The sequence below is a fragment of the Gavialis gangeticus genome, unplaced genomic scaffold, assembly GCF_001723915.1.
Source record: "Gavialis gangeticus isolate Ggan-Ray unplaced genomic scaffold, GavGan_comp1, whole genome shotgun sequence".
Lineage (NCBI taxonomy): Eukaryota > Metazoa > Chordata > Crocodylia > Gavialidae > Gavialis > Gavialis gangeticus.
In genome coordinates this window covers 42,640,502-42,651,812 of record NW_017729006.1, presented here as the reverse complement: position 1 = coordinate 42,651,812, position 11,311 = coordinate 42,640,502, and the positions used below count along the sequence as shown (strand labels likewise).

Sequence of the window (11,311 nt, the reverse complement as noted above, 5' to 3'; positions counted from 1 at the left end):
CCACCGTTTCAGGCTGGACATAAGGGAGAATTTCTTTACTGTCCAAGCCCCCAAGGTTTGGAACGGACTGCCGCCGGAGGTGGCACCCACTTTGAATGCCTTCAAGACACTTTTGGATGTTTATCTTGCTGGGATCCTAGGATCTCTGCTGACTTCCTGCCCCTGGGCAGGGGGCTGGACTCGATGATCCTCCGGGGTCCCTTCCAGCCCAAATATCTATGAAATCTATAAGTTTCTATGAATAACTAAGTATTGTTTCCACACCACGAGCTTCATCAAGATACTACAGACTACATGCAGCAGTTAACTTACTCTAAATCAGCTCAAAGTGCTCAGGTTATGAGAGGGTTTACACCAAGCTCTGCCTCTTCTGATTTCAGGACCACAGAAAAGTGGCAGCCATCTTGGCAGTTGAGTCACAGCATCTGGCTGCTTCTGTGCCCCCACCCCCCTCCACATCCCCCACTTTTAATTTCAGCAAAAAACTAAATAAAAATCAGCTTCCCGCTTAAGATAGGCACCCCAATTTTGGAGGGCTGATTTTAGAAAGAAAGGCATGGCTGTGGTATGCAAGTAAATACAGTATATAAAGATGGCCAGGAATGCAGGGAAGTGAAACAAGAAATGATTTGGGCAGTGATGGTGAAGGCTTCACTAAATGTGGCTTTTGCTAGTGTTATATAAGTCAGGAATTAAATGTTTAAGAACTTGAAAAACTATGCATCTGTCACCTAGAACTGGAACAGTAATGAATCTGATATTAACTTGTTGATCATATATATTATGGTGGGGGAAGAAATTAACTTGATAAACACAATTTAAGGCCTTGAATAACTGGCACTGGAACACATTATTTCTAATATTAGGTGCCTTAAATTGGTTTATCCCTCTCATCATTAAATTTTTAGCTGGCCAAGAGACTTCGGCTCTCATCCTGCAAAGCTCAACATATATGCTTGAGTTTATGCTCCAGCAGTATGCTCAATGGCTTCAAAGAGACTATTTTCAGTGAATGAAGGATATACAGACAATCTTTGACTTACAACGTTTTGAGTTACGTTTCTAAATTGATACCCTGTTTCAACTTTATGATGTCAGTTTCGACTTTACAATGCTTGATCTGATGCAATGCCACGCCAGCAAACAAGTTTGCTGCGTCGCTCATCTCCCTGGAGAACATCTGTCTAAACTTCCTTGGACACTTTCGTTAAGAAAGCAGACAAGACTCTAGAAACACCTGCAGCCCAGACTCCTGAGAAGACTCCAGCCAAGAACTCTTCAAAAAGTCCAGCAAAGTCATCTCAAAGAAGTCTTCCAAATCAATACAATTACTATTTACAATACATCTACATTAATGTATTTATATTACTCGTCTATAATTGATCGAGTACAAAATTCTGGGGTATTTTTAGTGAAAATAGGGTATTGGGCTTTGGTTCAGGAACCAATCCCCATTTATAACATTGTTTCTTATGAGAAAATTGGTTTTGAGTTACAACGGTTCGACTTAAGATACAGTTTTTACGAACCAATTGTGTCAAAGTCTGAAGACTACCTGTACTTAGTCTTTGCAAGAGTCTGGGTCTTAATGCCATTTCTAGTCTCAGGGTCATTTCTTAACCTTTGGCAATGACACTACTAAGCAGCCCCTAAATGTTCTGAGAACCGTCTCCAAGTAGGGCCTTCTTTCATATTTATTCCTAAAGTACAAATCAAAAGATGGGACACGTGGCTGCACAGTATTTCCCAAGTAGTGCTCAGATTTCATAATCTGACATCAATTTCTCAAACGTCAGTGCTGAATAAGAAATGGAAGATGGGTCTCATCTATGAACTCTCTCTCTGATCCTTCCTATCCCTCCAATCTGTGGAAGTGCTCCTTACAACTGACTGGGAGAGAGGCAAAGCTTTGGTTGCCTGTAAAAGCTTGAACTGCCCATCTAGAACTATTCAGATTAATTTTTGCACTCCTTAGTCATGTCTTGGAAGGAAGAAAAAAAAAAAAAGAGCACTACCTATGAAGAATTCTAAAGTAATCAATCCCAGTACGAAAGACTGCAGGTCACGAGGCACTTCCCTGTCTAATTTCAAGTAGCAGTTTATCAATAAGGATGCATTGTAGTTTATGATAAATTGGTTGACAATGGTCTGCCAGTTCAAAACGTCGCAACTCCTCCTTTACCCAATATAACCCAAATTTAGGGAAACAAGAGAAATAAGAGAAATTAGCTAATTTAGAATTATGTTCATTACTGTAAAATCTTTTAAGTTCTTCATCCAAAAACCCCTATGTGAATAAAACTGAAAAGTCCTAGCCTTGAATACAACCAAAGCTCCAATCCATTCACAGCATGAAAGTGAACATTCTACAAGACAGACCTACAGACAAAATAGTATAGAAGAACTGGGAGCTGGGGAGGTCAGGGGAATTAGCAAATTTAACTTGGAAAAGGCATATGACAAAGGAAGATGAGTCAAATACATGAAGTTCATCTAAGAAACTCCAACTTTGATTAACTGCAGAGGAGAGAAGTTACTTAAAAAAAAAAAGGGCAAGGAATTGAATAACTGGGATATATATACCTTTGATATGTACTAGATGCCTCTGAGCAAATCATACTCTCTTTTCTTCTTCCACACTCACATTGAAGATCAACCTGTTGGGACACAAAAGTGGTAAACCAAGTTTTTGGGCGGTTTTTTCTGGTAATGAAGCAGGTGCTAACATTCCTGAACAATCCACTTAAGACACAAACCTTGAAATTATTTTTTCTCATTATAAGGCTTAAATGATTTCTATATGTAGTTAGTATGAGAGACATGGAAGACTTACTGGTAAGTTCTGGGTAATTACATTTCTTCACATGTATTTTAACAAGGGTGGCAAATGTATCTGGCACTGTGGGTCAGATGAGGGGTATAGGGCAGGTCAGTGGACCAAACTGGGCTCACAGACCAGATCCACATGCTGGGTCCAGCCCACAAGGCCAGTTCAGTCCAAGCACTACAGGCAGCCTGTGGGGCCAGTCTGGGGTGTGTGCTGCACACAGCACTTAAGGCCAGTCCAGGATGCATGCTGCATGTGTTTTCAACAGACTGGCCCTGTGCGCTGGATCCAGTGCAAACTGCTTGTCTGTGGGTCCAATCAGACTGGCCCTGTATTTAGCATGCAGGGCTGGTCCACATGCAGCATGTGTGTCAAACTGGTCCTGCATGTGCTGTGTCAATCCAAGACCCACAAGCAGCATTGTGGGTCAGACGATAGGGTTCTACAGGCTGGATTTGGTCCACGGGATGCATCTCTGACACTCCTATACTACAGTAAAACACGCTGAGCTTGAGTTTCCCCTGCCTGTGAACAGAGCCCAGACACTGTGGGTGGGTGAAAGAAATAGGAAGCCTCAACTGACTGCATGTTGCTTGGCCCCAACAGACTGCTCTACCCTTATATATCATTAGCCCTAAAATACCTAAGAAATTATATACCAAGTGTACCCTACCTTTCTCCTTCAACACATCCCAGCCCATCTGTAGGAAGTTGTAGTGCAACTTGCACAGAAAAAAGGAGCATATAGACCAGGTCTAAGAATCTGGACCCCATAAGAATCTGGTTTTACTCAGCCACAGGGCTAGTGGCTTTTTATGACATTTTCAATTTGAGAAGCATATACTTGTAAACACAAGCTTCTATACTGGTCTTGTTATAACTTTTCACTATTGATTAAAACCAGTTAATAAACATTTTGCCTTGTGAACTGTGGTAAGTTTTCTACAGCCATCACCTTTGTGTTGCAAGAAGTTGTAGGACAAGGTAAAGATGGATGACACGGAGCCATACAGGGATGATTACAATACACTCTTGGAATAGTACATGGCTGTTTGCATTCTTCATCTATGAGGCATTCCCCTTTGTGACAGATCCTTTTACATTTGTGCATTCCACATTTTAACACTTGATTGCAGCGAAGACCACAGGAAATGTCTGTGAGATGACAGGGAATATTATGCCGCAGCTAGGAAAGAAAGAGAGCCATGTTACAAGTGAAAATAAATTATTTTGTTGCAAATTAATACTTGCATTTAATAAAGTAAATGCTGTCTCTTCAGTTATAATACTTTCACGGTTCAAATTTTAATTTGGAATGGATTTTTAGAAGAAAATTGTCTATGTTTATACATTAAGTTCTTCACAATCTTTTAAAATCAAAACATGGGTATTTATCAAATGTCATACTTTCAAACTGCATCCATGTCAAAAGCACGTGGTAAAAAAGATTCATCTGATCATTTTAGTTAGGACTTGTACACCAGAAACACATTATTTTACAGAAAACAGGGAAAAACTGGCAGTTTGAGAGAAACCAATATCATGTGTTTTCTTTAATTTACAGAAACTGCAGTTTGGAGATAATCTTTACTTTACAACTTTTGCTTACTCAGGATTAAAAATACTGAGCACTTAGGGCTGCGTGAAACAGCACTGTTTCGATTTGACTTCCGTTTCGCCATTTCAAAGGGACAGTGGTTTTTTTCGCTGTTTTGAAGCACTATTCCATTTTGTTTCGTCAAAACTGTTTTGCTGTTTCAACACTGTTTTGCCAATTCAACCGTAGGCTATAATGAAGAATCATGAAAATGCCTATAACTTTGTCATTTCTTTCCTGATTCGAATGAAAACAGCAGGGATGGTAGCCCCTGCTGAGGCCACAAAGCGTGTCAAGTTTCAAGGAGGTAAGGTGCAGGGATTTCTGGAAAAATGCACTTCAAGGTGCTGACAAGCAAAACTCGTGACGCGTGACTTTTTATGCTATTTTTCCGTCCCTCCCTCCGAAGAGACCTCAGGGAAGGATCATAGTCACTGGCCAGCTACAGGTGTCAACATCAGAGCAGTCCTTCCCACCTCTTCCCTTGTCCTCTCCTTCGTTTCTGTTTAGCTGCAAGCAAGCCCGGCTTCGAAACCTGGAATGTTTTGAAACTTTTGAAATGTTTTGAGTGCCCATGCTGCGTTTCGAAATGGTTTCAAAGCCTTTCGTTTCATTTCGATTTCGCTGTTTTGAGCTCAAAACATGTTGAAACAGCTTCAAAACAAACACCCATCAAAATTTCACGCAGCTCTACTGAGCAGCCAATACTTACTTCATGTTTGCCCATGCACCATTTTTGAGTGAGGTACGTACAGGGTGGGCACTTCTCCTCACTATGGCAGGAATGGTACACTGAAATTAAAGGAACATAAAAATCAGGAAAAAAATTTAGAATACCGTAGTTCACTTGGGTGTTTTAACTACATAGCATATTCCTTTTTAAAATAATTATCTTCTAATGTTCTCAAAACCACTCATTTTAGGGAAAACAGGCAAGGGGTTTTTTTGCACAGCTTCCTGCTTAAGAATACTATGATACATTTAAATTATTGAAAATCAGACTGAAAAGCTTGCTACAAGAAAATTCCTTCCTCCATCTCCTCAGCTGGACAGTAGGATATAAGACTGGGTTGTGTATAAATTAGAGCAGGGGTGTCAAAATCAACTGGGGCTCTGGACTGGATCCCAACTATGTGGAGATGGCTGTGGTCACTGCAGCAGCAGACACCACACCAGCAGTGGGGCAAGCAAGCATGGTCCAGGCAGCTGCTTATTGTGATGGAGGTGCACAAGAGGCAATTGGCCAGGTGACTGCATGGCAACTGAGACCTGTTTCATACAGCCCTTGCTCACACACTTGCTGCCAATGACCACGTCCTCAGATTCCACAGTATGGTATGCCCTTGATTTCCAGCAACTTGGCACTATCACTGTGGACTGGATGGAATGGCTATATGGGTATCTCCCTGATACCGTTAGATGACAGCATAAGGAAATATATGCTAGAAACGTGATCAATTTGTTCTGCGCTACTTTTTGCATCAAGTAATATTAATTATAATCTGAGGCAAATTTAAAAAAAGAAAACAATGCCTGGATTGTATTGCTGACAGAATATTGCAGATACAGAACAGAGGTATTCTTTTAGGTTGACAGGGGTAAGCACCATTGTGCTTTTTTTTTTTTTTTTTTAAAGATGGCATCTAATGACAAATTCAAACAGGTGTTTTGTTAGTGTCCAAAAACCTTCAAAGATCTCAGATAATGTGTAAAACTGCAATGTTTTAGACTGTCAGAAAAGCACAACAGTATGTATTATGGAAAGTTTGTTGTTTTAATATAAACTCACAGACCTTTTGGTAGTATTTTACAACTACTGCAGAATCTGTAAAATAGCTCCTCATGTTAAAAAAAGGAAACATATAGGCAAGTATACCTAAATGTGTTGCACTGGTTTGCCAGTTTTAAAAAGTTATACAGGACTACCTATGACTTACCTGGATGATCACACTCATGTGGTCTGGTACATGGATTTTTACACTCTGGTGGCTGTGTACCACAAGGAACAGGGGGATAAATCACAGATTCACCACAGTAACAAGTCAGTTCATCAAAACCTGTTGGGGGGTGGGGGGAAGAGAGACAGACAAAACCATAACAACTCAAAACTACAGTTTATTCAAGTGTGAACAGGCTGATCAAAAGAGCAGCAAGTCTTGCAACAACCTCGTATCAGACACTGTTTAGCAATATGACACACCAGAAGTCAGAGAATCCCTACCTAATGGGGGAAAATGATCCTTTGCTTAACAACATCCCCCTTAAGAAAGCAGAAGAAAGCAGCAAAGAAAGAATAAAATTAATATCAACAGAAAAAGGAAACATAGATGACAATAAGTTTAAAACAGGCAACTGATAACTCAAGAGAAATAAATATTAGTTTATCAAATATTTTAGTTAGTAAGAAGAATTGTTTTAAAATACCAAGAACAAAAGGAATCCTGACCACAATTATAGCTCCACTTGTAGATGAAAATTAAGCTGCAAATAATGGTACAAACAATAGAACTGATCAATAAGTATTTGTGCCCAGTACTCATTATCAAGATGGACGACATTCATCATATAATATTAAATGCTTTCTCGTTCAAGAGGATATTGTATAACCTGTATTAATGTTAAATATTTAAATAAAGAAAATCTTTAAAAATCCTTAACCATCGTTCACAACAATGTATCTGCTATATCCAGTGTAACCTGAATCAAACTTTTGATCAGAGGCTGCCCTTCTGTGAGCAGGGCAGTGAATGCTTCTAGAGATTTAAGTTGGGAGTTTTTCAGTGAAGAACAGTCAGTATTAATATGTTATATGGAAAAGCGCAGGCTCAGGGGTCACCTGAGGGCTGCCTATAAGATATAAGGGATGTACATCAGGATCTAGGGGAACATCTGTTCACCAGAGCACCCCAAGGGATGACCAGGTCAAACAGTCACAAACTCCTCCATGACCGTTTCAGGATGGACATAAGAAAAACTTCTATACTGTCTAAACCCCCAAGGCCTGAAATAGACTGCCTCCAGAGGTGGCAGAAGCACCTACTCTGGACTACTTTAAGAAGCATTTGGACACCTACCTTGCTGGGATCCTTTGACCCTACCTGACTTCCCAACCCTGGGGCAGGAAGCTGGACTCAACAACCTTCCAAGGTCTCTTCCAGACCTAATGTCTATGAAATCTATTAATTATATTAGTCCAAAACTAAAAGGCTCAGGATTTATTACATCGTTCATTGGGCAGGCCCCAACAGAGTCAACAGCATTTCAAGCCATGGTGACCCCGCAGCTCAGCACTGCTCAGTATGTGTATATATTCCAGATACCCCCCCACCCCCATAAAGGATCCTTCTGCTAGCTAGCCCCCTATTCATGACCGGAATCGGGTGTTCTTGTCCTGATCCTCCAAAAATGTATATGCAGATGAGGTGCAGGGCAACCTGGTCTAGCTCTACCTCATGGAGGGTGGGGCCATACAAATTATATGCAAGAGCCTGAAAGAGGGGGCAAGACAGAGATGCTGGGTGAACACTCTGGGGCTCTGTTTGTTGATGTCTGCCAGATATTTAAAGCTGGAGAAGAAACAGGAGTCACTGGAAACAGGAAAGAAAGACACAGCTCAGCTGTGGGAATGAAAAGGAAGTCTAAAATGTATGCCATGTACTGGCTCACCATACGTTCAAAATGAGTTGGTGCTAAAGGGAACTGAGAGCAATGGATCGTGCTATATAGCTTATTTAGAATTTTTTCCCCCCACAATGCCTGTGAAGTTTCAATGAACAGAACACTTCACAAACTGGGATGAAGGATATTTTAAATCCATCTAAATATAGAAAACAAGACAAAATAAATAATGCAAAGGTTGTAAATAAGAGTCAAGTAAAAAAGTAGAACAGATCAGGAAGAATAGTTTAAAGACAGGTACATTATACCGAAAAGGAGAGGAAGGACTGTGCCAGAATTTTAGAGATCTTTGGACTTTTTAGACTATATATAGTTATGTATCTGAACCCTAACTATTCTATAAGACTGCTGCTACCATGACTACAGCAACAGAGCTATAGCAGCAGACCTCCCTGATATAGGCACTGCTTTGCTGCAAAATGTTTCCTGCTAGTGTTTCACCAGCTCCCACTGTCCTGCCCCTCATCCCCCAATGGCAGATGCAGTCTTTTAGCAAAAGAATAACAACAGCTACAGCAGTATTTCTTAAACTTTTGATACTAGGGCACACTTTTCTTCTAGATCAGAACTGGCGATGTTTAGGGACCTACTTAATTTGCAATTTTGCACAAACTGTGAAACCTGCAACTCTCTGTGAAATCAACTTAAAAAAAAAACAACTTAATACAAATAAAATGCTGACTCTCCAGTGGGAGCCCTCTCAGCCTAGAAGCAGCAAGGGACAGGGCTGCACAAAGGGCAGCCAGCAGTCAAGATGGCAGCCACCCTCTTGTCCATCCTCCCCGCCAATCAGCAGCACGGGGCACATCCACCGGGAAAGGCCCACAAAGTTACCTTGCGTCACAACCAAGCTGCAAAAATTCCTTTGTCTCATCACAAATTAAGTAGGTCCCTAGTGACATTTTAGTTACCAGCAGGGGGGCCAATCCTGCTATGTGGCACCTGCCCAGCAGGGGCACCCTAGCCTATTTTTCCTAGAACAGCTCTGCAGCTGTGCGCTGCAGCACACCACTTGGAAATCACTGAGCTACAGGGTATAAATCTGTAAAGAGGTAATTAAGACACCATCTATAAAGATACTGGATAAGACATTTGTTTAACCCCAGGGTGGACAATTATTTTGGGCAGAGGGCCAAGTTTTGGCAAGCCATCAAGGGCCACATGACAGGCAGCCAGGGGCAGATAAATATTAATTTTCTAAATTTTTTACAGTCCCCGTGGGCTGGGCAGAATGGCCTGGCAGGCCGTATCTGGCCCACAGGCCACATTTGGTCCACCCCTGGTTTAACCAGAGGGTAAAGTAATTACTTTAACTGAAGAGTAAAGTAATAACAGAATTAACAATTAACCTTAATGTAAAGAAGTGGTATGAATTGAAAGATATAAACTAGATGACCTATGAAGGCCCCTTTTTGACTTAACCTCTGTAGTTTTAATTTTTGATTTATGATAATTTAAAGGCTAATTTAAGTAATCTAGTTCATTTAAACATAGGGACAGATAACAAAGATGCTGACACATTCAAGAGATCAGCCTGAATTTGTGTGAGTTTAAGTAAGAGTCACCAAAAATTATTCCCAATGGCAGTTTGTGGAATCCAGTCCAGTTTCAAGTGGACAGATGTTTGAGACAAGAGAAGTTTCCATAAGACCTCAAAATTTGCATGCTAGGCATGAAACTGGCTGCCCCTTCAGACCTGACTCAAGCCAACGGGCCATTATGAGAAAATTAGTGCTCTCTCATGTTGTGACTAAAGAGACTTCTGTCTACACAGCTTTCAATCTAATATCTTTCATAAACACAGCATTTTAAAAAGAAAATAATCTACTACTAGGACCTTAAATCTCAAAGGCCCCTAGTTTGTAAAGTTCATTTAATTTTATTTTTTTTTACAGTCTGTCTGATCAGCACTTTAAACTAAGTAAATTTAAATGCAATTTAAAGGAAGATATTATAGTGCAGCTATTAAACCCAACATCTAACAGGTCCATCTAGTTCAATCAAATAATTTTCTTACCTATTGTACAACATTAAATAGTCTCCATTAATCAGTATGGAACTTCTTAAGAAAAATAATGCACTCAAAATGACCACTGATGTAAATGAATATATCTTACTGGTTTTAAGTTGATTTTACAGTACATATATTTTACTCACTTGTCTGCCAGCATGTTTGACAGTTGCCACGGTGACAAGGTTCTTCACATCTATGAAGGCCACAATTAAGTTTGCGTCCACAAACCAAGGAACACTTATGTTCTTTGTCCTAGAAAAGAAGATTTGATTGCAAAATGGCTCCATAACAATTATTTGTTTCTGCAAACCGTCAAGAATATGAGATCAAATAACAAATGAATTTCTTGTTATAAGCATACTAATGCACTGAGGAACAAAGATGTTAATGATCATTATGATTTCTTGCACACTGTACACAAACCATCTTAAATTCAACTGGAATTTTCTCAACTTATACCTATCTACTACCCATCGTCATACCAGTATGAGGTTTGTATTCTGTTGGAGATGAGATTTTTTTTAAAAAAACAAACCAGTTATTCATTGCAAGCTCTATCTTGAGCATAATTACATTAATATAAGGGTGCCTTTTATCTGTGTAACTTCCTCCTTTTCCCATGCAGGGTAAGTTGCTTTAGTGTAAGGCATCTTTGAACTAGTATAGCTGCCTCTGGACTGGAAAGGGATTTTCTTTTTTTAACTATACTAGTTAGTATAGACAGAAGGCAGGGCAGTATTAACTTGTTCAGGAAGGCCACAGCCTACTACATCAGTCTCTGTTGAGACCACATTAACATAATCCTGCCTGTGAATGATTTCTTGTTCTGCAATTTTGCATTTGAATTATTTTTTAAATTTTGGTGTGAAAAACAGCTATTAGGAGGTTAGCAATGGAGTGTCAAGGGAGGTTAAAGTGTTCTGCCACATGCTTGTGTGTTTTTCTGGAACCGATATCAAGTCACAGTGTCCATTCATTCTTCTATGTAGGGATTGCCCCATCTGCCAAATGTAGACAGCAAAAGTGCAGTGTAAGCAGGTGATGACATACAATGTTGGTAGAGGAGCAAATGAATGAACCCCAGGTGGCACATCTGACAAACTGGGTCCATTGCAAGGCCTCATGCCTTAGTGAGAACAGGAATTGGGTAGTTTGTTGCTAGAGGGACATTATTTAAGGCTGGGGGGGGGGGGGG

General features: G+C 40.2%; 1 protein-coding gene across 1 annotated transcript in view; it reads right to left on the bottom strand.

Annotated features, from left to right (window-relative positions):
• Nucleotides 1-11,311, bottom strand: part of NFX1 (nuclear transcription factor, X-box binding 1) — a 103,561-nt gene that overhangs the window by 28,312 nt on the left and 63,938 nt on the right. Inside the window, exons 13-17 of the mRNA XM_019508727.1 lie at nucleotides 10,260-10,368; nucleotides 6,362-6,481; nucleotides 5,137-5,216; nucleotides 3,783-4,013; nucleotides 2,584-2,657 (exon numbers count right to left, since the gene is read on the bottom strand). Coding sequence (XP_019364272.1) covers nucleotides 2,584-2,657; nucleotides 3,783-4,013; nucleotides 5,137-5,216; nucleotides 6,362-6,481; nucleotides 10,260-10,368 — 614 coding nt within the window. The remainder of the gene's footprint in view (nucleotides 1-2,583; nucleotides 2,658-3,782; nucleotides 4,014-5,136; nucleotides 5,217-6,361; nucleotides 6,482-10,259; nucleotides 10,369-11,311) is intronic.